The sequence below is a fragment of the Quercus robur genome, chromosome 2, assembly GCF_932294415.1.
Source record: "Quercus robur chromosome 2, dhQueRobu3.1, whole genome shotgun sequence".
Classification (NCBI taxonomy): Eukaryota; Viridiplantae; Streptophyta; class Magnoliopsida; order Fagales; family Fagaceae; genus Quercus; species Quercus robur.
The window spans coordinates 53,562,384-53,590,281 of NC_065535.1; the positions used below are offsets into that span (position 1 = coordinate 53,562,384).

Genomic DNA, 27,898 nt, shown 5'->3' on the forward strand with positions numbered 1-27,898 from the left:
ATAAATAGAGGAGACTTCCGAACCATGATTTTTTTTTTTTGGTAAACAAGACTTTGAACCGACCATAAATTATTAGTTTAGTTGGGAACTTGGGATGCTTTCTTTTTCTTTGGAAAATGTCAAAGTTACAACTATTTTATGATATTTTTTTATAAACTTTTAAAGTGGTGCATTGATTATTGACGGGTCCAAATGAAAACCAATAAAAATTGGTTACATCAACAATTTGTATAAATATTATAAAATAATTTATAGTTATAGCATTACTTTGTTAAATGACAAACTCAACAACTAAGTCACGATTTGTCAATGAAAAGTGTACGTGTGTGTATATATATATATATATATGAAATTTTAAATTAAAAAAAAATATTATTCTTCACCTTCCTAAAAATTATAATTGGTCACAAAAACCAATAAACACAATATACAATATTGTGTTTATTGGTCTATATACAATATTGTGTTTATTGGTTTTTGTGACCAATTATAATGTATCCATGTGGTTTGTGACTCTGCATTATGTGATCAAACGTATCCATGTGGTTTGTGTACCATAATGTATATTGTTTTTTACTTTTTGTAAACTTCAAAACATATTTATTGATTATTTATTATTTTTTTTATGCAAATGACTTGAGTTGTTAAGTTGTTTGACGACATTGGTTATTTGTTGTTTGGGACTTGAAAGTTAGAAGCATGGTTCTTTTTATTTCCTTGTCCTTGGCAATGTTAATTAGTTTTTTAGTTCAATAATATTTTACATAAAATTAGATGATAAATATGACTTATTATTATGTGTCTTTTCTTTTTCTTTTTTTTTTCTTTTTTGAGAAACAAACACACATACAAGGGAGAGGGAAAGGAGTTCTAACAAATTGATATGTCTTTTATTATGTGTCCTTTCTTTTATTGATTGGTCAAATGAATATATTTAAAATGATGGCACAACTATTTTAAATTTTACTAGATAAGCCCTACAAATTGATGTATCAATCATTGAGACACAACAAAAAAGTAATTAAAAATTTTATTTATTATATTGTTGATGCGACACCAAATACATTCATTATCTATTTGTAAATATTGTGAATAAAATTATACTAGTAGTTTTGAGATTTTTTTTTTTTTTTTTAGTAAACAGGTATACTTATTAGAACACACATGAAAATAGTAATATTAATATTTTAAACCGGGTTTATTTATTTATTATGATATTGATATAACACTGATCACTTTTAGAATATTGTCACATTAGTTTGCAAACTTTTAGTATAATTAGTAATTGTTTTATCATTTTTCTTGTTGATATTTTATTAATACTAATTTTTTTATTAAAAAAAATTAGTTATACTTTGGCAGCTAAATGTGAAATATTTCTTTTTCTTTTTCTTTTCTTTTTTTTTTCTTTTTTTGTTTCAACCAGCTGGAATGGATGTTACCCCTAACCAATCGAGTTATTGTTACATTAAAGGATATAAATTGAACTCCAAATACAAGTTAGTAAAAAAAAGAAAAAGATAATACGGCACCAGTCACAACCTGACCAAACTTTGTCTGGCTTGCAGGTGGGGTTTTCCAAGTTGATGACGCCCACAAAGTTTGAAATCAAATCAAAATTATTAACTCCCTTCTCGCTCCGACGTCTACGGAGGGAGGTTGAAGAAGTTTTTAATTTCCATCTACCACCCTTTGTCTTGGTATCTCAGTTGCCCACCAATTTAGGCAACTCTTCCCTCTCTTTATTAATATTTAATAGTAACACACACTTTGTTATAATTGTACTATATACGGTAACATATTGGGAAAAACAAAATGAAGAATTTATGACAATGACAGCTAACTAACACATAAAACAGTTGTAACAAAGTTTGTAAAAAAAAAATGTAGAAGCATTATTGTTTCGTTATTTCTCAGTGCCGGCTTTGGCCCCTAGAGTTTTGTTAATGTTATCTTTGTGGAGACTGAGTTGTAGCCTCTACTTGCCCTGTTGAGCTGTACTTTTTTTTTTTTTTTTTTTTTGATAGGGAACAAAGATTTCATTGCTTCAAGAAATTGGAATACAACGGGAAAGACAAAAGGAAAACAGACCCAAAGGATCTAACCTGTTGGCGCAGGATCAATAAACTTAAGCAACATAAAACACAACTTAAATAAACCAGCCAACTAAGAACTTAAAAAGAAAACTATCCTGTTGAACTCCCTTTTCAAGAAGTCAAAACAAACAAACACAAGAAAAGCTCAAGGTCCCAACAAGCACCAAAGTGCAGACAAGATCAAACATCATTAGCAGGACCCAAATTGACCGGTTCACATAGGCGCTTAGGAGCCCGGATGTTCTCTTCCTCTGAAACTTCAATCACTCTCCAACGCTTTGCTCCAGACTTCAACATCTGCGCGAGAGTTTGATCTTCACTGACCTTTCCTTTTGCACGGGCTACTTTTTTCAGATTGCCTTTGCCCAAAATTTGTTTTCCTTTTCCTTGAGCTTTGGCCTGAAAAATAACACCAGCTTGGATAGCCTTGGCCGCATTCATCAACTCTGCTTTGTCTTTCTCATTTGTTTCTGATGGAGCTTTTGAACTCGGGCTTCCTTGCGAGAAAGAGCCTTTTGGGCTTTATGAAGCAAGGCGTTTTGGCCCATGGGAGAAAGATTCTTCGGTTGAGAACACCTGCCTTAGCTGATCACGTGATATCTCAAGGGAACCCAAAGCACCCAAATCCTGTCCTGATTCCGCACGCGTCATATGTCCTGTCCCTACACTCTTTAACTGCTCAGCTGGTCCCCTGATGGCTTGTACTTCTCCAGCAAGATTTCCATCCGCACATGTGGAGTCATCTTTTCCCAAGGAATCACTCCTTTCCAGATTATTTTTCCCGCCCACAAGACCAGAAGCTTGAAGGTATGTTGAGGTAGAACCAGACACCAGTCCGGTCAGATGCTATGCAGCAACCTCACCGAAGATCACTTGGAACATCTCTTTGCTTGGGTTCTTTTCCTTGGCTGCCGTTTTTGCATTCCACCTTGCCCTTAGCCAGTCCCCATATTGATGGCAAGCAGTTTGCCAGTCCCTTGCTGCTAGGCAATGTTTTTTGTCATGCCCAAGCTTCCCACAGATGAAGCAAACAGTAGGAAGCCTTTCATACTTGAACGTGAGCCATAGTCGTTCATCTTCAGAGCTTACAATATAAGCTCCTCTTCTTAATGGCTTATCAATCTCCAGCTCCACACGGACTCTCATGAACTTTGCCTGATCAGATTGCCATGAACGCCTATCTACTTCCATAAATTTACCTAGCTTGCTACCGATTTCTTTCCCAACGTCCAGTGACATATGTTCATAGGGAAGACCCCAAATTTGGACCCAAAAAGGAGAATGGGTGAAGGAAATATTTGTGGAAGTCAGTCCTTTTTTCCATCTACAGAGCAATAGGAGGTTGTTGTCAAAGCACCAAGGCCCACACCTCTCAACCCACTCCATTTGAAATTTTGAGCTAAACTTGAATTGGAGTATATTGTTTCCAACTTCCACAATCCTCATGTCTGAACCCATTTTCCATGCTGATCTGAGGGTGTTCTTCAGAGCATGTTGGTTCTGTTGCCGATCAGAGAGGAGCCGCCCAAAGAGACTAAGGGAACATTCTTCCAAGAGGCCAGGGAAGTTTGAGACTGAGATAGGAATAGCTTCTTCTTCTTCTCTTGTGAGTTGCAGGTTCTATAAGCTAGAGAGAATGCTTGGGTCCATGACTAAATATGATTTACTCTTGCCAAAAGAGAAAAAACAGAGAGCAATACAACCCAAAATAGAAAGATTTGGGATGGAACAGCTCGTATTCAAAAACGAGAGGAAGAAAGACTCCTACTAGGGAGAGAGAAAAAAAATAGCACTTTTAGCATGATAGTCCCTTCATTAGTACTTGCTGGATGGGGTCAAGGTCGGGATTCAAGTTTATAGAATAGAACGTCACACACATATGCATTTAAATTATGTTAAAATAGAATTTCTATCTTATATAAAATAAAAATAAAAATAAAATAAAAAGTTGCACATTTTAAGAAATATTTATAGTAAATACCTTATCATTTAACAGTGTTTATCTTGTAAAAGGTATTGTTTCTAGCAAAAATATTCACCTTTTAAATCCCCTACTCTTAACTATCAAATTATTACTATCATGAACCTTAGCGCGATGGTCACTCCACAAGTATTAAGTGTCTATGGAGTGTGGGAGGGTAAGAGCCAGGGTTTAAGTTTCCAAGAGAGAGATTCACACACATATACGTTTAGATTAGGTTAGAGTAAAATTTCTATATTGTATAAAAAAAAAAAAACTATCAAATTATTAAAAAAATATTATAATAATAATTAAGTTGGTCTCAATATGACATTTTATCAAATTTAGGGGTGTACAAAAAACCCACCGACCCGCCAAACCCGACCCGACCCGACCCGCCGGGTTGGGTCAGTTTTTAAGGTTTGGTGGGTTGGGTTGGGTTACAAAATTTTTTTTAATAGTGAGTCGGGTTGGGTTTGGGTCATAAAATTATAAATCCGCCAAACCCGACTCGACCCACCCATATTTAATATATATTTAAAATATATTATATATTTTTAATAATTTTTTTTAAATCAGTTGTAGGGCACTTATTTATATATTTATATATATATATATATATATATATATTTAATAATTTAAAAAAAAAAAAAAAAACAGCTGTAGAGCAGCACTTCCTCGGCTCCTCCTACTAAAACTAATTTAATATATATATATATATATATATGAAGATGATAAAATATTGGGTATGGTGGGCTTACCTTAATGGGCCTGACGGATTGGGTCTCTTGGGCCTGCGTAGGTATGGTCCCAGCTTTGGAGGCCCATCACTACTGACGCAGCAAGGGCCCATGATCCGGTAATGAGAATCCTTGCTCACCACGTTTGGAAGAATTGGGAATAGAGTCCCACATTGAAAAGATGTGAGAACCAAAAAGGGAAAGTCAACCCCTTATCACTATAAAAGGCGTAATACCCACAGAAATCGAGGTATGCTTTTATGAACCCTCTCTAACGCACTAAGTAAAACAGAGGAAGTCTAACTTGACCGTCGGAGAGTCTTTGGCCGGCACCACACCGGTGCTCTCTGAAGGATTCTTTAGTTTGTTTCGTCGTGCAGGTTCAATTCGAGTCGCGAGTACGGTGTGACCCATTGGTGACGGTAATCGACGTCATCAATATATATATATAATATATTATATAATTAATAAAATTTTTAAAATAATCAGTTTTTCCTATCCTATATAAAAGCTAATTAATTCACACAAACTCTAATAAATTACTATTGTTGTTTAGTCATTAGTGTTGTTTGTCTTTAAGGAGTTACATCGATACTAATCTTTAGGTTTTTTTAATATATTAATATTTATATTTTTTTCTACTCAATTTAATAATAATAATAATAAAATTTGTCAAACCCATGGGTTCAACCCGACCCATGTGGGTTGGGTTAGGTTGAATTTTTTTGACCCACCATGGTGGGTTGGGTCAAAAATCCCCTCAACCCGACCCATGCACACCCCCTAATCAAATTATAAATAATAATAATAAATTGATTTTGTCTCAATAGGACATCTTCAAAGTGTTTTTTAGTTTTTTTTTTTTTTTTTTAAAAGTGTTTTTTGAAAGCAATTTTAAGAAGGCATTATAACTTCATCGGTAAATATTGCTTAAACTTTGCGAGTAATATCAAAAACTTACCCAAAACATTTATGATTTCACACCACTCTCATAATTCGTTTTGCTTGGGACCCACTACAATACAAAAACCATCGTGTAAAATTTTCTAATGTTAAATTCTGTGATTCTCTGGGTTTTTTTTTTTTTTTTTTTTTTTTAATAGGAACCGGTAAGAAGTGATTCTCTGGACTTTCCAATGTTCTTATCATCTAAAAAGTTAAAAATCATACTTGTTCATTAGAAAAATCAATATCCTCTATTCCGTGGGCAATTTTTTTAGAATATAATGATGACTAGTTAATTCAAATGGTTGACTAGTCAACGAAATATCTGCAATAAAAAAAATTAAATTTAAAATTTTACTCACGCATCTAATTCAATGATGTATTTATTGTGGTATGATGATCACTCCATAAGTATATGTGCTTGTGGGGTGTGGATGGAAGAGTCGAGGGTTTAAGTTTTCAAGAGGAACCTTCACACACATATACACTTAGATTAGACTAGAAGAAAATTTCTATCTTGTATTAAAAAAAAAAATAAAAAACAAAAAAAAAATCAATGATACATATATTATCATTATATTAATAATTACATTAAATTAGATTTATTATATGAATAATTATAATTAGATCTTCTATATTATATATTATTTAATATGAAATTTAAATAATATTTGATAATAGATAATAATATTAATATATATAATATGGGATCCTTGGGGAAGAAGATAAGGTTAGCCCTTATGAACAACTTAATGCACTATCTCCCTTCAACCCTTTGATCAAAATGCGCAAGGATATATGTGATACCAACTTAAGGGTGTGTTAGTACATTGAATGGATATTACAACAAGAATGGTAATTTTTATTATCGGAAATAAAATATATTTTGTAATGAAATAATTAAACATATTTATAAGTTTGGTTGTAAATTGTAACATTAAAATAAAATTCAAGATATATTTTAAGAAATATTTTACCCAAAAAATTATATTTCCTAAAAAAAAAATTTTTTTTTTTAAATTGAGAGAGATATGAGTTATTTTTTATGATTTTTTTTCATAATTGTTATATGCAAATGGAAAGTTTTTTTATTTGTAAATATATTAATTTTAGAAATTATTACACTTACTAAGAAAATAGCTATTACAACCCTTTCAGAGAGGAATAGTTATTCCTCATTTTAAAGAATAATTATTCATAAGAAATAATTATTTCCTTGTAGAGTCTATATTTTTAGATTGGCAACCATGAACAGAAGTAACCTCTAGAACTTAATTTGTTTAGATGATTACTGTTGAATTAATCATTGGAACAAGACAAATCAAATTGAGAATAGGTGAAGACTTAAGAATGCAAAAAATAGAGTGTTGGAACACTGCATTTCGACTGCAGGCTTAACAGGTCAAAAGTCATTTATCTCAACTGATCGAACTGCATTTCTCAACTGATCGAGATTCGTGCAAATTAGAAATTTAGATTTCTCTCACAACTGCTTGATCTAAGGTTTTGATGGATCTTAAGTACATATAAATACAAACCCTAGAGCACATTTTTGAAGACACAATAAGGTAGTGTTCTATACATAGATCTGGAGTTTTTCCAAACTCTTTTGAAGCTATAACCGGAGACTAAGTGCAAACATCAGATCTGATTACAAAGCAAAGTTGTTGCAGTCAGTTAACCACAATTACTAATCAAATCTTTGAGCGGAGATTCCAGAGTCAAGAACAAGGGAGTTCGTGTACAACAATTCATATTAGAAGAGTTTATAGATTCAGAACTACGTGTGATCACACCAGTAAGTACTACACAATTTTATTATACAAACTTCAATTCTATTAATGTATGTGTTGCCTTGAGGATTGTTTAAGTTAACCCTCCCCAAATTTTTTTCTGTGAAACAACAGTTTCATTAATTTTCGTAAATCATCATTTTTGTTGTTTATGTGATCTGTGCTTATTTGATATGTTAATCAATTTAATCAAGAGCATAATTAATTAATTAATTAATTAATTGGTTAAAATTTTATTAATTTAATGACAACCGAGGCTTAAAACCCTAACACCATTTAATAAAACATAATCAAACTACAAAATAGTTAAATAATATAAATAGTTGTTCCTCAAAAAACAATATAAATAGCTATTAGATTACAATGCATATTATTGTCTATCAAACATGTCCTAAGAGCTTTGATGCCTAAGTCAACTATGGCATGGGCGACTCCACATTAAATGCATGGTAATCACAGGACCACCGTGACCTAGAAAAAAATTATATATATAATATTTTTTTTTAAATTTATGATTTGTCTACCCTTTAAAAAAAAAAAATGTAACCACCCTAAAATTATTTTTGGCCCCAACTTTGGTCCCTTAACAATATATTAGTCCCTTTCAATCAAAAAGAAAACATCCAACAAAAAGAGTTCCATCCATCCGATTTTTCTGAGAGATTTCTTAGCACTTGACAATCAACTTCAAAATTACATTTTTGATATTCACAACAAACGACTCTTTTTAGAGCTAAAATGAATTGATAACCTTGGTAAAAGATTAGTGGAGACACAGAAGTATGTCATATATCTATTAGTTTATTGCTTTTGAAGAGTTTTGACCCTTCTTGTCGCGACTATAATAGTAGAAAGAAGTTTTTCAACAATGAAATTTATAAAGAATGAACTGTGCAATCGAATGGGAAATCAATGAATGAATAATTGTTTGGTTGTGTACATTGAAAGAAATGTAGTCAGCAACATTGATAATGAGACTATCATACAACAATTTCAAAACATGAAAATTAGTAAAAGGTAATTGTAAAACTTTATGGATTTACATTTTTTTGTCAAAATATAAAGTTCTCTTTTTATTAGATTTTGTATAATTTAAGTTTTTTAATAAACCCTAGAAAAATTCTAGAACTGCCACTAAGTTGTGGGATTTTTTATGATGCTTTGGAGCATAGTAAGTTTTGGTTCTCAACTTCTCATGCCTCCCTTAGATTTGGAGCTCCTCGTTGACAGGATGTTTCCGTTGGATCTCTCAATGAGGTGCGTAACCGTTGTCATTAGCAACTCTGCCCTTAAGATAGGTGGAATCATAGGTTCACGATTGTAGGTTTTCATAAACAAAAATAATGCAGTTAATGTCATGCTTAGGCTTTCAGATTAGGCCTCATTCTTCTTAGTTGAGCTTCTCTCATGTGCTTGAGTTGTTGTTTATGAGTTCTTGGTGAGTTCTTCTCGTCTTAGCTGACTGCCTCGAGAGTCGAGTCCTTGTTGGTTAAGGATCCCAATCGTCCAGGAGGGAACATTCCATACCTAATTGCAGTGATGTGGAGGCGGACCCTTGTCCAACTTGGTAGTAAGAGTATGACTACCTTTCCCTTCTACTCATCTTCCTTTATTATGTATTGTAGACTTGCTTATTTTTTGTCATCTTAATTATCAAGAATGTCTAATAACAGTATTTGGCCAAGTTCAAGCCTTATACTAATGACCGGCCGATACCTACTATTTCAAAGAAGAGAGACCAATATATGAGGATCCCACTCCTTCAAGGTTCGAACCCATTGAGATCTCTCAAGAAGTTCATCATGATGCTTCATTGCCTCTAATGACCACTAATCCTCTGCCTCCAATCTCGCCCACCCTTCTAGCTCATCTCGATAGGTAAGGATGTTGTAATGCATGCAATGTATGGTATGGAATGCATGGTCATGTGAGAATGCTGAGATGCAAACTCTATGTATGAAATCATTTTCACGGGTTATTCTTCAAGAGAAAGATTTTTCATGTTAATTACCATTTTATTCACTTTTTTCTTTTTTTTACCTTTTTATTGTATATATCCCTTATTTATCATGTGGACTAGCATAGTCATATTAAACAGAATACAAATCCTCAATTCCACTTTTTGTGTTCCACTTTTTGTGTTCCACTTTATATTCCATCAATCACAACTTGTCATATATTTGTTTAATTTTCTATTAAACAAGTGAATGTGGGTCTCCATTATCTTTCTTTTATTTATGGGCCCATAGTAGGATGGACCAATATTTTGAACACAAGAGTAAAGGCCAAAATGGCCCATTAGCATTAATTTTTGAAATATTTAGCAACAGAGCACTGTTTCGGAAATAATTAGGGAAATATCACTTTTTCTGGTACTCGAGCTTGGTGAACTCGAGTACCATGTTTTTTTAATCCACCGTCGCCCCATATTCGAGGAGCCCTATAGTGGCGTTTTTAATCCCTATAGTGACGTTTTCGGGCCCTATAGCGGCGTTTTTAAGCCCCCATACGAGGTTCAAGAGGCCCTATAGTGACGTTTTCGGGGCCTATAGCGGCGTTTTCCTGCAAAATTTTTTATAAGTCCCTCATAACAGGTTCAAGGGTCCCTATAGTGGCGTTTTTAAGCCCTATAGTGACATTTTTGGGCCCTATAGCGGCGTTTTCCTGCAAAATTTTTTTATAAGTCCCCATACCAGGTTCAAGGGGCCCTATAGTGGCGTTTTTAAGCCCTATAGTGACGTTTTCGGACCCTATAGCGACGTTTTTTTTTTTAGAAGATGTTTGACCAATGAAAAGATGGTACTCGAGCTCACCATGCTCGAGTACCACAAAAAGTGGTAGATCCCAAATTATTTCCGAAACAGTGCTCTGTTGCTAAAAATTTCAAAAAAACATGGTATTGGGCCATTTTGGCCCAAGAGTAAACCTCTTCTCTCACCCTTAATAAAATTGAAATTGACCCATTTATTTGTTATAATCTCTCGGGTGTTTTAGGGCTGAGGTTCTTCTATTTATTGGCAGACCAATATTTTGAACACAAGAGTAAACCTCTACTCCCACCCCTAATAAAATTGAAATTGACCCATTTAATTGTTATTATCTCTCGGGTGTTTTAGGGCAGAGGGTAGCTTTTCCTCCTCCCACACACGTAATTCTCAACTTGCAGCTGCCATTATTTGACAAATCAAGAGTTCCTTTTCAAGATTTCCATGTAGAGCTCATCATCAAACCACGGAGGTATATTATTTCTTCACAAAATCATCTTACATGCTGTGATTTCAGAAAACTGTATTTGGGTAATTTTTAACACTTTTAAGATGAAAAAATTATGATTCCATTTTCTCATATTTCATGTGAGGAATATACATGAACTTAATCTATATGCTATGTGGACGACTCTATATGCTATGTGGACGACATGAGAAATATAAAAGCATATTTTATTTTGTGTTTTCTCATTATTCTTTATGCAATGCAGAAGACAAAATTACATGCTAGCACTACTGTGCATAAAGATATCATTTCAAAATGCATTTTCCAGATTTTGATGAGGCAAAACTCTATTGGCATCTAAACACATGGGTTTATAGATCTATGAAAATTAACTACAAAAAACCCTAATCTAACACACCAAGAAATTCCACAAGCTATTAGCATTCCGCTTGTGATCTGATGGAACACAAATCCGTCAATGAGTGAGCAGATGGAATCACCCGTGGAATGTGAAGGTTTGCTCGACGAGGGACACCGGTGTGGCGCCTGCCACAAAGTCTCCGATGCCAAAGTTAGGATCACAGTTAAACACAATAAAGAAATAAAAGATAGTTTCAGAGTATTTTTGCATATCTCCGTTTCTGTTGGTTGTGTGAAAGTTTTATACCTGAGGCCATAAGGGCTAGCCGTTGAGGCTGTTAATGCTTTCTTTTGTAACGCACCTGGCCAGTAATGAGACTTTTAATGTGCCCTCCAACGGTCTTTTTGGTCGATTTGGTAACTGCTCGGATCATTGATTGATCGCATTGAATAACTCTCTGCCTTCGTTAGTGATGATGGCTTCCTTCGTTGTTTCTGATTACTTCGTCATGGATGATTCTCCCGTCAGTAATGTTATGTTCGTCAGCGGGATGTAGAGTCGTCATTCCCGTCAGTTGCCCCCCAGGTTCTGGGGTCGTCGGTGACCCGTCATGACGATCACAGAAGATGAAAAGTTTTTCTTGTGACTCTTGGGGTTTTGTTCCGCCTTTAATGCTTAGTGGCGGCGCTACACGCAATCATGGCCACGTGGCGCTTGATGGTCTGTGGAATTAATGGCATGACCCTTGGGTTTCCCGCTGGTTTTTCAATCGTTTTTGACCCACATTTAAAACTTCTCCTTTTCAACTTTTCGTTTATTTCTCAGAGAGCAAAAGCAAACCAATTTTTTAGTGATACTCTGAATACTTTGAGGCTTCCTTTCTTCTCCGATTTGCCTTGCGCTGCTTTCTGCCATTCCGCCATTGGAGGTACGTTCTTCTTTCCTTTTTCTTTCTTCTTTTTCTTCTTTTACTGTATAATTTCTGATTTGCTATTCCCTTTTCGCTTCTATTCTGGTGTTGGCTTTTGTTTTTCTTTTGGGGTTTCAGTTTCGTACCTTGTTTTCCTTTTGATTTCTGTATTTTCCATGGTTGATAGCTTAGAAGTTAGGATAGCTTGCCCGTCGATCTCCTTCCTTTTTGCGTATCTAGGGGGGTCTTTGGGTACTTACCCTTTTTTAGAAAATTTTGTGTACGAAGGCAATAGTCTGAGCGTCGTTTTGAGTGATTTGTTGCCGTTGCTCCGTCAATCGCTAAATTGGTTTGAGGGTTTAGGAGGGAGAAGATTAATGTCTGAGGTTAGGTCTAGTGACCTCGAGACTGGGCTATCGTCCAGTGGTGGCCCGGCTGAAGGAGATACCGCCGTCTCTGGTTCTCGAGAGGTTAGGGCTTTTTATGCCCTTAGGGAGATTTGTGGTCTGGATGACGAGACCGTAAATAGATTTAAGGATAGGTTTCAATTTCCGTCTAGGGTTCGTGTTCGTCGTCCTAGGGAAGAAGATAGGGCTTGTCACTTCTTTCCAAGCGAAATATGCTTTTATGAATCAGCCTTCACCTGTGGGCTTAGGTTCCCCGTCCACCCGTTCCTGATGGAACTTTTAGATCATTTTGGTATAGCCCCTGGACAGCTCATGCCAAATTCGTGGAGGATCGTCATCAACTGTATGCAAATATGGTTGGCCTCCAACGGGGATATGATCAGGATAGGTGAGCTCACCTACCTGTATCGTTTGAAAGAGTCTAAAGAGTGGGGGTATTACGAATTAGTCCCTTGGGAGAGAAAGATTAGGATCGTCAAGGGATTGCCCTCGTCATTCAGGTATTGGAAGTCGCGCTTTTTCTTTGTGTCTGGGGACGACTTCGAGACCCAATCTAGCAGTGATTGGGGTGATATCCCGAGGTTGCTCCGTCGGTGGGGAACCCCGACCTTAGGTGCGTCAGTATTTCTCCCCGTTGTTTCAATCTTGCCAATTTTGAAGTTCTGATCTTGCTGACTTCTTTGTTTCTTTGTTTGGTATAGTTAAGAGACGGCCTGGGCTGAAGAGACGATATAAGGAACGCATAGAGACCGCCATCGGGTACGCTGAGACGATTGAGAGCTGGGACGAGCTGGTTGACCCTCGATCTCTTGCGTTTTACAACCTTGGTCCTGACCCATCTCCTTTCGTTCTTCGTCAGCTTGGCATTGAAGGCAAAAAGAGTAAGTTTTAACTTCGTCAATGCTGATTCCCCTTATGTATAACTTCGTCAATGCTGATTCCCCTTACGTATACTTAAGCAATTTTTTGACACACTTTCTTCTTGCAGAGATGACGACAAAGTTCAACAAGGACATGTATGCAAAGATGAGGTCAAAGAAGGACGAACCCCTGTCCAATTTGGGAAAGAAGACTGTGCGAGTCACCGGGAAGGGTCCTGCTTCCATCCCGCTCAGCATCGTTCCTTCAATAGCTTCTGAGACGACGAGGACTGCCTCCCCGGCCGTTTCAATAGAAGAGATTCCTACTCCCGGCTCCAAAAGGCCGCGCGTGGTTGGCAAAGGAAAGGAGAAGACTGATACTCGTTCATCCACAATATGGGATGACGAGTCATTGGCCGTGGAAAGAGCTCACGAGGTCGTTACTTCAGCGGACTTGAAGGCTCTATCTGACTTGTCCTTAAACGATGTGGCTTCTCGTCACGTCCACAAACTTGTCCAGGTGTGGGGTTCTTCCCTCTTCATCATCATTTTTTTTTTTTTTTTTAGACGACTTCATAATTTCCTCCAGGTGCTGGGAGAGAGTATCCATATCACCGCTGAGTACCTCACTCAAGGGGCCAAGGTGGCGTCTCTGGCAACCCGGATAGAGGCCCTGGAGAAGGAGAACTCAGACCTGAGGACGAACCTGATCACTTCTATGGACGAGGCCACGACATTGAAGGAGAAGGTCAAGGTGCTGGAGGACGACCTCAGAGTTGAGCGCGGGTTGACTCAGGAGAAGGACGAGCAACTTCTAGCAGCCAAGGAGAAACTAGTGACCATCGCCGCTCGATCCGTGGAGGCTTTCCAGACCACTGACGAGTACAATACCGTGCTCTTCAGCTGGTATTTTAAAGGATTTGAGCTTCTCCGGAGGTACATGATCAAGCATCCTTCTGGAGTCAACCTGGAGAGCCTGGATTTGGAGGAGGTGGACAAGGAAATGGCCCTGGAGGAGGCGGCTTCGTCTTCTGCCCCCGGTGATGATGCTCCCGAACCTGTTGCTGACGTGCCGGCCAGTGAAGGCACAGCTGATGCTTGACTCTACATACTTAGAAAAAAAATTTTTTTTTTTTTTTTTATTGTGGGTGCCCGTCTTGTTTTGGGCCTTTCTTTTTGTAAATCTAATTTCCAAACAATTTACTTTATTTTGAAAACAATGATATTGGCTCAGTGTTTATGGGCTGGAATGAAGCGTACTTACTTTTCTTCTTGATGTTCTGGCTGATTTACATCCGTCCGTACTTTTTGTGCTTTGTTAATTAGTTGTTGATTTAATGCATTGTGCTCTTCCGTTAGCTGACTTCTGCCATTTGACTTATGACCGTCCAGGCGGACTCTTGTCACTTGGTCTTTTAACCAAAGTATTATGGTCGTCGGTAACTTACATCCGTCAAGGCGGAATCTTGTTAGTCTTTTTAACCATAGTATTATTGTCGTCGGTAACTTACATCCGTCAAGGCGGAATCTTGTTACTTTATTCTTTTTAACCATAGTATTATGGTCGTCGGTAACTTACATCCGTCAAGGCGGAATCTTGTTACTTAGTGATTTATAGGCCTCATGGTCGACCTGTACTGCCTGCGCAAAAACGTTGAAGGAATAATACTTTTATTAACTTCAGTAACGAGTGCATTCGTGTATTACATTTACTCATGGTATTTCTTTAAATGCTCAATGTTCCAAGGACGAGGGAGCTTTTGTCCGTCCATAGTTTCCAAATGGTAACTCCCTTGCCTAGAGTAGTGAACGACGCGATATGGCCCTTCCCATGTAGGGCCCAGCTTCCCTTGAGTAGGGTCTTTAGTGGCTATAGTGACTTTGCGAAGGACGAGGTCCCCTATGGCCAGACGCCTGAGTTTGACCCTCTTATTGTAATACTCGGCCATTTTCTTTTGATACTGTGTCATTCTACTGGACGCATTGTCTCTTATTTCATCCAAGCAATCCAGGTTGAACCGCAGCCCCTCGTCATTGAGTCCCTCTCTGAAAGCTCCTCACCTGATGCTTGTTACTCCAACTTCTACTGGGATCACTGCTTCTAAGCCGTAGGTAAGCCTGAAGGGTGTCTCTCCTGTCGGGGTTCTGGCTGTAGTCCTGTATGCCCACAAGACACTAGGCAGTTCTTCTGGCCAGGCATCTTTTGCTTCGTCCAGCTTGGTTTTGATTATCTTGAGCAACGTCCTGTTTGTTACTTCCGTCTGTCCATTTGCCTGGGGGTGTCCCGGGGATGAGAACTGATTCTTGATCCCGAGGTCCGAGCAGAACTCTCTGAAGCCTTGGCTATCGAACTGCTTCCCATTATCAGATATGATCGTCAAAGGGATCCCGAACCTGCAGATAATGTTTTTCCACACGAAGCTCCGGATCCGAGCCTCAGTGATGGTTGCTAGGGCCTCTGCTTCAACCCATTTTGTGAAATAGTCAATAGCAACTAGAAGGAATTTTACCTGACCTTTACCTTGGGGCAGAGGACCGACGATGTCGATTCCCCATTGCGCGAATGGCCATGGGGAGGATATGGTCGTCATCTTCTCTGCTGGAAGCCGTTGTACATTTCCGTACCGCTGGCATCTGTTGCATCTTCTGACGAGGTTAGCAGCATCCCCCTGCATGGTTGGCCAAAAGTACCCCGCTCTTATCACCTTGTTTACTAGGGATCTGGGGCCGGCATGGTCGCCACAGACTCCTCCGTGTACTTCTTCTAGGATGTATTTGGCCTCGTCCTCGTCGACGCACTTCAGGTAGGGCATAGAGAAGCCTCTTTTGTACAAGACGTCATTTAGGATCGTGAACCTGGCTGCTCTCTTTTTGACCTTTCTGGCTTCGTCAGTATTCTGGGGTAAGTGCCCGTCTCGGAGGAAGGATATTAAGGGCGTCATCCAGGTGTTTGTGCTCTGGGTGGTGAGCACTGCCACCTCTTCAATACTTGGGTATTTCTGAACTTCTATTGCCACGTCTGTGCTCGTCCTTCCTGCTTCTGACGACGCTAGTTTTGACACTTCGTCAGCTCCAATATTCTGGTTTCTTGGTATCTGGACGAAATCCGCTGTGTCGAACTCCTGGGTTAGCTGCCTTGTCAGTTTAAGGTATTTCTGCATCCTTTCTTCCTTTGCCTCGTACTCTCCACTGATCTGTCCGATTACCAGCTTTGAATCACTCTGGATAAGCAAGTTTTTGGCACCAAGAGCTTTTCCGAGCCTCAAGCCCGTCAATATTCCTTCATATTCGGCTTCGTTATTGGTGGCTGGGAACTCCAGTTGAACTCCATATTTCATCACTTCTCCGTCGGGGGTGGTTATGACGACCCCTACTCCCCCCCTCTTTTGGGCTGACGAACCATCTGTCTGTATTATCCATTTATCAACTTCGTCGGTAGTTCCTTCTTCGTCTGGAAGAGTGAATTCAGCGATGAAGTCAGCCAGAGCTTGTGCCTTGATGGCTGCTCTTGGATGGTACTCGATGTCAAACTGACTGAGTTCGATTGCCCATTGGATCATTCTCCCTGCTGCTTCCGGTTTGTTCATTGACTTCTTGATTGGCTGGTCCGTCATTACAAGGATAGGATTTGACTGGAAATACGGTCTGAGCTTGCGCGAGGCTACTATAAGTGCGAACGCAATCTTTTCAATTCTTGGGTACCTGAACTCAGCTCCTTGAAAGGCCTGACTGACGTAGTACACCGGGAGTTGCTTCTTGCCTTCTTCTCTAATCAAGGCTGCGCTGACTGCCGAGGCTGATACCGCCAGGTACAAATATAGGTTCTCCCCTCCTTTGGACGGGCTCAAGAGAGGTGGACTGCTCAGATATTGCTTCAACTCTTGGAACGCTGCTTCGCATTCGTCAGTCCAAGCAAAGGCCTGCTTGAGGGTTTTGAAAAAGGGCAAGCATTTGTCTGTGGCCCTGGAGACGAACCTGTTTAGAGCTGCTATCCTTCCCGTAAGTTTTTGTACATCCTTGACGGTCTTGGGTGGAGCCATGTCAATGATAGCTTGTACTTTTTCTGGATTGGCTTCTATTCCTCTCTGGGACACCATGAATCCCAGGAATTTTCCCGAGGCTACCCCAAAAACACATTTGCTAGGATTCAGCTTCATCTGGTGTTTTCTCAGGGTTGCAAAAGTCTCCTCCAGGTCGTCCAGATGAGCGAGCTCTTCCTTACTCTTGACGAGCATATCGTCTACGTATACCTCCATGTTTCTGCCAATTTGTTGGTTGAACATTTTGTTTACCAACCTCTGGTATGTAGCTCCAGCGTTTTTCAACCCAAAAGGCATCACCTTGTAACAATAGAGTCCCTGGCTGGTGATGAAGGCGGTCTTCTCCTGGTCTTCTTCAGCCATCTTTATCTGGTTGTACCTTGAGAAAGCGTCCATGAACGTCAACAACTTGTGTCCAGCGGTAGAGTCCACGAGTTGGTCTATCCTTGGTAGAGGGAAGCTGTCCTTTGGGCATGCTTTATTCAGGTCGGTGAAGTCTACACACATTCTCCACTTTCCATTTGGTTTCTTTACCAGGACGACGTTGGCGAGCCACTCTGGGTAGTATACCTCCCGGATGAACCCAGCCGTCAAGAGTTTGGTTACCTCCTCTGCTACTGCCTGATCTCGCTCTGGAGCAAAAGTTCTTCGTCGTTGCTGAACGGGCTTCCTGTTGGGGTCCACATTCAGTCTATGCTGGATGATCCCTGGAGATATGCCTGGCATGTCCTCGTGACTCCATGCAAAGACATCAAGATTCCCTCTGAGGAACTTTATTAGTCTTGCTCTCATCTCAGGGCTTAGCGTCGTCCCTATCCTGGTTGTCCTGTCCGCATTCCCTTCTACCAACTCCACTGCTTCCAGGATCTCCACTCCGTCTTCCTCTTTTTCTTCTATCGTCCACGTGTGGTTCTCCTTTCTTGCCAGTACGGCCTGGTAGCACTCCCTTGCCAAGACCTTATCACCCTTCACTTCACCCACACCATCGTCTGTTGGGAATTTCACCTTCAAACAGTAAGTTGACGTTGCCGCCTTCCACTTGTTTAGGGTAGGCCTCCCAATGATGACATTGTAGGACGAGGGGCAATCTACAACCAGGAAATCTACTTGTTTGGTCAGCTGCAACGGATAGGTCCCTGCTGTCACCGTCAGAGTCACTATACCCCTGGGGTAGACCCTGTCTCCACTGAAACTGACAAGCGGAGAGTCAAAAGGACGGAGCCTTTTTGGATCTAACTTCAACTGCTGGAAAGCTGGGAGGTAGATGATATCCGCTGAGCTTCCGTTATCAACAAGGATCCTTCTGGTATTGAACCCTTCTATATTCAGCACTATGACCAGGGGATCGTTGTGAGGCTGTTTCACTCCCCTGGCGTCTCCTTCATTAAAGGACATATCTTGGTATGTTCGTCGATACTTGGACGGAGGAATGGTGTGGACGCTGTTTACCTGTCTGTGGTATGCTTTTCTAAGCGATCTGAATGACCCTCCTGAGAATGGTCCTCCCGTGATCGTGTTTATCTCCCCGATCACTTTGCGTGGAGGTTGGGACGTATGGTCGTCATCCCGAGTGAAGGATTCATTTTGGGTCCTGTTGTCGTCTCTGAACTTGCTATATTCTCCTTTCTTTACAAATTTCTGCAACTTTCCTTTCCGTATTAACTCCTCTATTTGTTCCTTCAGGTCTCTGCAATCTTCTGTGTTGTGGCCGTGGTCTCTGTGGAACCGACAATACTTGTTCTTGTCACGTACGTTGGGGGACGAGTGTAATGGCCTGGGCCATTTGAGATAATGCTCGTCCTTGATCTGCGTGAAAATCTTGTCAACAGGCATAACCAATGGAGTAAATTTTACCTGACGAGGATTTTTTTCATCTCTCCTTCTATTCCCGTCACTGTTCCGATGTTCTGGTCTGTCTCTCTTTTGCCCTCTACGGTCGTCTTCCCGCTTGGACTTGTCTCCTAGCCTCTCGGTATCTTTTATGGCAGCTAGAGCGTCTTCCGCGTTCATGTATTTTTGGGCCTTCAGGAGCATCTCAGCCATTGTCTTCGGGGGGTTTTTGGCAAGAGAGGCTACAAGGTCTCTGGATTTCAACCCTGCCTTGAAGGTCGTCAGTTGCACCTTGTCATCAGCTTCGTCCACCTCCAGAGTTTCCCGGGTGAATCGCTTGACATATGACCTCAGAGTCTCCTTCTCTCCCTGTCTTATGGTGAGTAAGTAATCTACTGGTCTCCTTGGGCGTTGTCCCCCTATGAAGTGACGCAGGAAAGCACTACTTAGCTGATCGAAGTTGTCTATGGACGAGTTTGGCAACTTAGTAAACCATTCTCTTGCTGCTCCTTTGAGAGTCGTAGGGAAGGAACGGCATAATATCTCGTCAGGTGGTTGTTGAAGGCCCAGAGTCGTCTTAAAGGTATTAAGATGATCCTGAGGGTCCTTGAGTCCGTCGAATGGTTCTAATTGAGGCAGGCGAAACTTTGACGGCACGGGGCAATCAAGTACTGCTGCAGTGAAGGGCGAATCTGTAGCCCTTACCATCTTGTCTACACTCCGGTCTGTCTTTTCCTTGATAGCGCTCCTTAGTTCGTCCATCTCTTTCCTCATTTCCCGAAGAAGATCTAAGTTTTGTTCGTCCGGAGTAGTTGGTCTCCGGGGGGTTTCCCTCTGTTGGCTATCCCCCTCTCCCTCCGTGTTACCCTTGGACCGGTTTTCTTCCTGTTGAGCTTGTTGAACCTGCTGGAGCCGCAGCTTCATTTCCTGGTTCTGCCTGGTGAGTTCCTCAATGGTGGCTGTTAGGGCTTGAACTTGTTGGGCCAAGGCCGTTGAATCTGGGTTGGATTCCATCTGGATATGGTGAATTGATGGAAACTACGTTTTCGAATGTAAATCTGAAAACTCGTTCCCACAGACGGCGCCAAACTGATGGAACACAAATCCGTCAGTGAGTGAGCAGATGGAATCACCCGTGGAATGTGAAGGTTTGCTCGACGAGGGACACCGGTGTGGCGCCTGCCACAAAGTCTCCGATGCCAAAGTTAGGATCACAGTTAAACACAATAAAGAAATAAAAGATAGTTTCAGAGTATTTTTGCATATCTCCGTTTCTGTTGGTTGTGTGAAAGTTTTATACCTGAGGCCATAAGGACTAGCCGTTGAGGCTGTTAATGCTTTCTTTTGTAACACACCTGGCCAGTAATGAGACTTTTAATGTGCCCTCCAACGGTCTTTTTGGTCGATTTGGTAACTGCTCGGATCATTGATTGATCGCATTGAATAACTCTCTGCCTTCGTCAGTGATGATGGCTTCCTTCGTTGTTTCTGATTACTTCGTCATGGATGATTCTCCCGTCAGTAATGTTATGTTCGTCAGCGGGATGTAGAGTCGTCATTCCCGTCATGATCTATGTTTGATCTACAATCTTATGAGGATGTTATGATCATGTGTTGATGTTGCCATATGATGAGTGAAGATGTTATGATAAATGATGTAATGGGAGATGAACATGTGAAAATGATTTAACAAACAATTCAAAAACCAAACTATAACTATCATAAATTAATGACATTAACCCTAATCTATAAAACAAGTAAAACTACAACAATACATTTTATTTTATTTTTTAATTTATTGGATTTTTCAATGAATTAAACTTATGACAAAAATTCTAGAGCAGTAAACATAATGTACTTATAAAAAGGAATTAGACCTATCATCTAAGGGTGTAGAGGGTTAAACGCGTGAGTTTGTTGGTGTTGGTGAATCCTCCTTCGCAATGATCATCAGAGATCTCCTCTTACTAGATTGACGAACCCTCCTCATGGCCTCTATGGAGCATTTGTGTTGTTGTTGATGCTTAGATGTTTGCTTGTTGACAAGTAAGTGCCCGAATTGTTGTGGCGTTGATTACATGAACATAGTGTAATAATTTGGGTGACTCTCGTATTGATGGAAATAAATTTTGAGTGAAGAAATGAGTGTTTTACCATGGGAATTTTGTCGGTCTCAGAGGTGTTTTTGATTTCTTCCTCAGTTCCTCTAACAGCATTTTAGCAAAGTAACAGTAGGAGGAAAAAAAAAGTCATTTTTTTTAAAATAATAATAATGGATTCCCCTATTGATGGACAAAAATTCTAAGAGGTCTAAGGCCTTTAGAGCATTTCATATGACTAAAAGTTTAAAACTTATCTACGATCCCAAGAAGCCTTTTGGGGGTAAAACATGAGAAAAATTTGGCAACTGGACTGTAGAGTGCTTATCAGCACTTAAAAGCCCAAATCCACATTCTGCCACGTGGTCAGAGTCAGAGAGCAAATTGGCATTTTGACAACAATTTTCAAGTTTTGGCCTTTTTCTTCTTCTTCTTTTTTATCCAAATTTATTATGATTTTTTTATATTTGAACTTTTAAGAGATAAAATCAAGATTTTATAACGATTGACTATTTTTAAGATTGGAGTAAACTAATCCTGATTAGCCTCTCTAAATTATCAAAATAATCATGTATTCATGAAAAGTAAATAATTTATTCCAATAATTTAGTAATTGTCAATTATCTACTAGGATTATTCTATACTTGTATATCTATTATTGGATTTTTTTTCTTTTTTCTTTTTTTTTTAAATAACGGTTTTTTTTTTTAATATAATTAAGAGAAGAAAATGGGAGGCCCCAACCCCAACCCATCTCTAAGATCAGGGTAAATACCAAAAAGGGCAGATTAGAAATGATGACAAGCCCATTCCACACATAGCCAGCGGCCCATCTTTGTAAACCAGTTAGACCAAGGCCATGGCCCCATTGATCACTGGTAGAGCCTTAGGAAAAGTACCCACCAATACTAACGCCCCTGCTTTGCTTTAACTAGCACCATGTGACAAATGTGGTTATTGTGCTCATATGTACATGAGCAAGTTGGCACATTTGTCACTTACAAAAGTGGTACCTTGTCACTGATTAGCCATTTTGTCCCACAAACGATGCTTCTTAGTTGTTATCCTCATTTTGTATTCTGTTGAGCTCAAGATAGCATTTTCTTTCACATTTTGGAAGTTCAGGTGAAACATCTGAGGTTGCGAGCAACCCTTCATAGCAAATTAGCAATGCATGTTGTTTTGCTAGGATGCTACTCTTATGCCAGTTATGATCAACGAACTAATAGCAATCTACATCAGTCCTTTGATTTTTCTAAAGAGGAACTTGTAATTATCTGTGTCAAAATCAAAATTAGTAACAGAACAAAAAATTTATATAAAGATCATACATTGTTATTAAAACTGGACCAGATAATGTCCTTGTTATTCTTGTGTATATCATTTTTCAGCTAGGCCCAAAATCTAAATCTTTAGGTGAGGATCCTTGTTCAGCTAGTTTATGGTCACATAAAATTGACAAAATCAATTCCTACAGCTTACAAAACAGGCAGTTGGCAAAACAGATATGAGATACCAACCACTAATTCAGCAGGCCAAATTTCATAATATTCTTTTCAAGGCTTAGCTTTTACAAAAAGGTAACACCCCTATTATAGCATGTTTTTGACAAGACCAATCAGACATATCTCTCTGAATCCTACAAGTCTAGCCAAAATGAGCTCATTTTAGACAAACCAGTTTAAGGTCCCATTATTTCATATTTCAAAGGACAAGAATCTTAAAACGAAAAGAAGGAAAAAGGAAAAGCACCTTCTGACTATATCCTAGATAAAATGTCATTGAGGGCCACAACAATGTTATCATAGCACTGCCAGACACGTGATGCATCTTTGTCCCTTGCCGCATAATCTAGCTGCAATGTACATTAAACATGAACAATTGTCAGTTTCAAAGATTAATAATTTCCTTTTATTTATTTATTTATTTATTTATTTTGGCTTGCTAGAACATTATTTCAGCAAGAGCAGAATCATCTTCTTCCCTTTTTTTTTTTTTTTTTTTTTTAAAAAAAAAAGATAAACTTCCTGTAAGAGCAAAATTATCACCAAAAGGAACAAACCTGTCAAAACAGTATCAGAAAGAGTAACATTTCCTATGAAAATTAACATAAATAAAAAATTCCCATGCAATGGTTTATTGAAAACTACTCTCTTTTGGCCGTACAACCATTGATTTGACTTGATGGAACCTGTGAATTTCAATTTCAACCTAAGTGGATGATCCAAATACTAGGAATACTTACGATCACTACTATAGAATATATCTAGTGGCTTATCAAAAAATAGAATATATCTAGTGGGTAGAAATATGAAGATTATGTGGAAAGCAGAAATCTAGGGGGATATGGCATTTATCACGTTAAAATCAATGCCACAAAAAGCATCCCAATGAAAAAGTCCTCGAATTCCATGATACACAAAGATGATGTGTAAGTAACATTACCCTGGTGGCATTATTGAAGAGATTGGAATACAGCTTCCTTAGTTGGGGCCTCTCATTTCCAGGTATGCCTTGGATTATGGTATATATGTCCTGTTTCAGGTAGGCTGAGTTCTTCCTTAGGACCTTTTGTGCTTCACCCCATGACTCTGACTCAATTAGAGATTTTATTTGTAACAAAGCTTGTGCATGACCTCTGATTTTACTCATTGCCTCTTCAAATGCTTGACCAGGTGCTACCATCTTAAGTTCAAATCCCTCTGCAACCTCTTGACCAAAAATCACTTCTTGTGCCAATAGTATCGACACCATTGCTGCTATTCCTCCTACTCTTCTTCTACTGAAATTAGATCCGAGGACCTTCTGGGGCATCTCTCTTGACCTAAAAGAGGGTTTTGAACAGCAGGTGAAGGTTGGAGGATAATATGATAGGTTGGGTTGCAAGACGAATGGTGTAAATGACATCCTCTTGTGAATTTTAACAAGATAATTTGGTATAATAATCGCTATCTATATCTATTATTTCAATTTCCACAATGGTCCAAGGATTTAAAGAAATGCTTGTTAAAAGCAACCTTTATGGCACTCAATTATCAGAGAAAGGATCTATAGAGAAAATGGTTAAAAGATGGAATTCAGACAAAGATCCTATTTCCTTTTCAACTGAAACCTGCAATTATCTGTCTCCGACACCCTCCTGCAAAAGATCATGATTATATGAGCATTTAGTTATCTTATAAAAACCAAAGACTATTGTTATATTCCTTCCTACCTAGCATCATATGCTTTGTTCTTACAACATATAGAATAAGAAAGTACTACAAATAATGTTACAATAGTTGCTCAAAAAAAAAAAAAAAAAAAACGTTACAATAGAGGGCTGAAGAACACAAAATCATCATGCATTTTTTTTTTCTGGGTGACATCTGCTTTCTTTGAAAAAATGATGCACATAGATCAAAGTTATGTTATGTTCAAATGAATAAAACATTAAAACTGTTTTTAATAAACAATTCATATAAGAAATGAATCCAATATATCTTGAAAATTGTAATTTATTATAATATCTTATTTGGGTATTAAAAAAAAAAAAATCAATTGTTTACATTTTTATTTTGAACTAATACATTTCCCAAAAAAAAAAAAAAAAAAAACAAAACAAATATAGGGTAAGTCCACTGTCCAACCAGGGCCGGCCCTTCCCTTAGGCGAGTTAGGCAATTGCCTAAGGCCCCCAAGTGGAAGGGGGCCCCAAAATTTTAGAAAAGAACCAACCGGGTAGTTTCAAATGAATTACAAAAATAATCTGGCACATCCTTTTAACCAAAAAAAACAAAAAATTTGGTAAATCCTATTAAACATTGGTTCTAAACAAAATCATTGACCAAAAATCAACCAGATAAACTACAAATCCGATCTAAGAGATTAACCACAAATCAAAACAAATAAATCCACTCAAAACCCTAAAAATTTTACCTTTCTCTCTACTCTCTGCTCTCCGCCTCTCTCTAGTCTCCAGTCTCCAGCTGAACCGCCTCAGCCTCTCTCTGATTCTCTGCTCTCCGCCTCTCTCAAGTCTCAACTGCTCACCTCACCTCACCGTATCAGGTTCTGAGGTTCAGGAATCAGGTATAAAATTATAAATATTTGGGCCATTTTTTTTGTTAAGAACTTAAGATTACTTTGTTTGTTCGGGCCCTCCCTGGCTGGTTTTGTAACTTTGTTTATCACTTATCAGTTTATCATTATGGCTGCCTGGACCCTCCCTGGACTGGGCGTTAAGTTTGGGCCTTCAAGGTTTTTTTTTTTTTTTTTTTTTTTTTTTTTTTTTTTTTTTTGTTATTTTTTATATTATTATTATTTTTTAAAGTCTGCATTTTTTTTTTAGTTATAGATAGGATTTGTTTTTTGTTTGTTTGTTTATTTTTTTTTATTATTATTTTTTTTTTTGGTGGGTGGGCCTTATTAATAAGTCTTGTGTCAGTGTTATGGCTGTGCTTAAATTTTTGTTATGTTTGTGCTTAATTTTTTTTTCAATTTATGTAGGTTGAGATTGCTAAAAACTTGTTATTATTCAGTGAAACTACAACAATACTTTTTATATAAATCAAGTTCTATTTCTCATTTGCTCTACACTTGAAAGTTATTTTTTTATTTTAGTCTTTATAAATATATTGTTTGATTAGAAATGTCTACTAGAAAATATATATCTGGATATGAAAAACTTAAAAAAAGAAGAAAAATTAATTGAGTCTCAAAAAGGATCAATGGATAAATTTGTTATTAATAATAAACAAAATATAACACAAAATTTAGATAAAAATATCACAAATGAGCAAGAAATTAACCAAAATAATTTAGAAGAAGATGATGTTCAATTTTGCAATACAACAAATCTTGATAATGAACTTCAAAATAATTTAGAAGAAAATGAAAATAATTATGAAAAATATAATATAAAAATATTAAATAAACATTAATTTAATTAACATATAAGTATAAAAAAAGGCCTAATTTTTAGTTCTCACCTTTGGACCCAAAATGTCTAGGGTCACCCCTATTTCCCTCTCATTCTCTCTCTGCCTCAACCCACGTCACACCGTGCTCCATGGCTGATCACCAAGCTCTCCTTCTAAACCTCTATGGCCGGAGCTTTTTAAGCTCATCACCTCTAATCATGCATCACTACTGAAACCCAGCCAAAATCAAATCACAACCACCACCACGGCCAAAACCCAGCCAAAATCAAATCGCAACAAAAACCCAGAAGCCCACCAAATCACAAATCAAATCACACCCACCGAAATCAAAACACAAAACCCACAAAACAACCAAAATCACAAAATGAAAACACTGAAAGTGAACCCACCATTAAAAAAATATATATTGGTTTTGTTATTATATTTTAGAAGAATAATCATCTTGTTGAACTAATTTTAGATCCAAATTAATCAAACAAATAAATAAATAAACAAAAATCACACACCATAATCTGGTGAAGTCTCGTGAGCCACAATTTCACCTAAATGGATCGTCTGAGTTGAGAGGAAGAGATTTTCATAGTTTTTGGCTCGGCAGCACAATCTTCGATTTCCTTTCTTAATGTGGCTTTCGCTCGCTCCTCTCCTGTCAGCCTAAACGACGTATAAAGAGAAATAAAAGGAAGAAGAACAAAGCACCGCATAAAAAAGAAGAAAAGAAAAATAGTGAGAGAAGAGAGACGAACTGAGATCAGGTGCACTGTCGCAGGTATTTTTTTATACATTTTTTACTCTTTTTTTTTTAACTTTTTAACTCTCATTTAATATATTTTATTTAATGGTTGAGATTGAAAGTTGTTTTTTCAACTTTTAATCTCAGCCATTAATTATAATTGCATCAGGGTATTGCACCTGAATCTGAAAAAGACAAAGAGATCTACAAATACACATACACATACAAATACACATACACATACACATACACATACATAAACACGCATAAACACATACACATACACATAAACATACATAAATATAACCACGCATAAACACATACACATACACATACATAAGCACACATACACACACATACATAAACATACACATACACATACAAATACACATAAACATATACACACATACACATAAATATACATATACATAAACATAAACACACATACACAAAAACACGTATAAACTCAAATAAACGTAAACACACACACACACATAAACTTAATATATAAACATAAACACACATAAAAACTCGATTTAGCACACTAAAGTAACTAACGAAATTGTTTGAGGATTGGTGTTAATTTGCAATTTTTTCTAGTCTATATGAAGGTTTAATTTTTTTCAGTCTGTATGTGTGTTTATGTCTATGTATGTTTATGTTTATGTGTATGTGTGTTTATATTTGTTTGTTTTTGTTTATATTTGTTTATGCGTGTTTATGTGTATGTATGTTTATGTTTGTTTGTTTTTGTGTATGTTTGTTTGTGTTTGTGTTTGTGTTTGTGTTCATGTATGTTTATGTAAATATGTGTTTATGTTTATATTTATGTTTATATTTATAAACATAAATATAAACATACACACATACATAAACATACACACGTACATATACACTCATACACATACACATAAACACCATAATCTGGTGAAGTCTCGTGAGTCACAATTTCACCTAAATGGATCGTCTGAGTTGAGAGGAAGAGATTT

At 37.9% G+C, this 27,898-nt stretch overlaps 3 protein-coding genes across 4 annotated transcripts; 1 reads left to right on the forward strand and 2 right to left on the reverse strand.

The window, feature by feature from the left end:
* Positions 1-12,761: 12,761 nt before the first annotated feature.
* LOC126700439 (uncharacterized) lies at positions 12,762-14,387 on the forward strand. The gene is made up of 3 exons (XM_050398622.1): positions 12,762-13,038; positions 13,127-13,805; positions 13,875-14,387. The coding sequence occupies exons 2-3, from the start codon at positions 13,326-13,328 to the stop codon at positions 14,385-14,387; spliced, it is 993 nt and encodes a 330-aa protein (XP_050254579.1). The 5' UTR covers positions 12,762-13,038; positions 13,127-13,325.
* A 482-nt stretch (positions 14,388-14,869) lies between these two features.
* On the reverse strand, positions 14,870-20,169 carry LOC126700444 (uncharacterized). The gene is made up of 4 exons (XM_050398635.1): positions 19,802-20,169; positions 18,421-19,042; positions 15,796-18,330; positions 14,870-14,926 (listed from the first exon to the last, which is right to left on the reverse strand). The coding sequence occupies exons 1-4, from the start codon at positions 20,167-20,169 to the stop codon at positions 14,870-14,872; spliced, it is 3,582 nt and encodes a 1,193-aa protein (XP_050254592.1).
* A 1,801-nt stretch (positions 20,170-21,970) lies between these two features.
* Positions 21,971-25,406, reverse strand: LOC126714003 (psbQ-like protein 3, chloroplastic). 2 transcript variants are annotated; one of them, XM_050413987.1, is made up of 4 exons: positions 25,173-25,406; positions 23,700-24,393; positions 23,007-23,109; positions 21,971-22,531 (listed from the first exon to the last, which is right to left on the reverse strand). In XM_050413987.1, the coding sequence occupies exons 2-3, from the start codon at positions 24,159-24,161 to the stop codon at positions 23,014-23,016; spliced, it is 558 nt and encodes a 185-aa protein (XP_050269944.1). In that variant the 5' UTR covers positions 24,162-24,393; positions 25,173-25,406; the 3' UTR covers positions 21,971-22,531; positions 23,007-23,013. The 2 variants fall into 2 exon arrangements, with proteins under 2 accessions (XP_050269944.1, XP_050269943.1); XM_050413986.1 differs by lacking the exon at positions 21,971-22,531 and having other exon boundaries at positions 22,763-23,109.
* Between the last annotated feature and the right edge of the window lie 2,492 nt (positions 25,407-27,898).

Coding starts and splice junctions, on each gene's coding strand:
- LOC126700439 (XM_050398622.1), top strand. CDS start 13,326: ATGCTGATTCCCCTTATGTATAACTTCGTCAATGCTGATTCCCCTTAC. Junction 13,806..13,874: donor ACGTCCACAAACTTGTCCAG/GTGTGGGGTTCT, acceptor AATTTCCTCCAG/GTGCTGGGAGAGAGTATCCA.
- LOC126700444 (XM_050398635.1), bottom strand. CDS start 20,169: ATGGAATCCAACCCAGATTCAACGGCCTTGGCCCAACAAGTTCAAGCC. Junction 19,043..19,801: donor GATTGCCCCGTGCCGTCAAA/GTTTCGCCTGCC, acceptor TCGGTTCCACAG/AGACCACGGCCACAACACAG. Junction 14,927..15,795: donor TGCCCCAAGGTAAAGGTCAG/GTAAAATTCCTT, acceptor GTTTTTGCGCAG/GCAGTACAGGTCGACCATGA.
- LOC126714003 (XM_050413987.1), bottom strand. CDS start 24,161: ATGTCATTTACACCATTCGTCTTGCAACCCAACCTATCATATTATCCT. Junction 23,110..23,699: donor TCTTCAATAATGCCACCAGG/GTAATGTTACTT, acceptor TGTACATTGCAG/CTAGATTATGCGGCAAGGGA.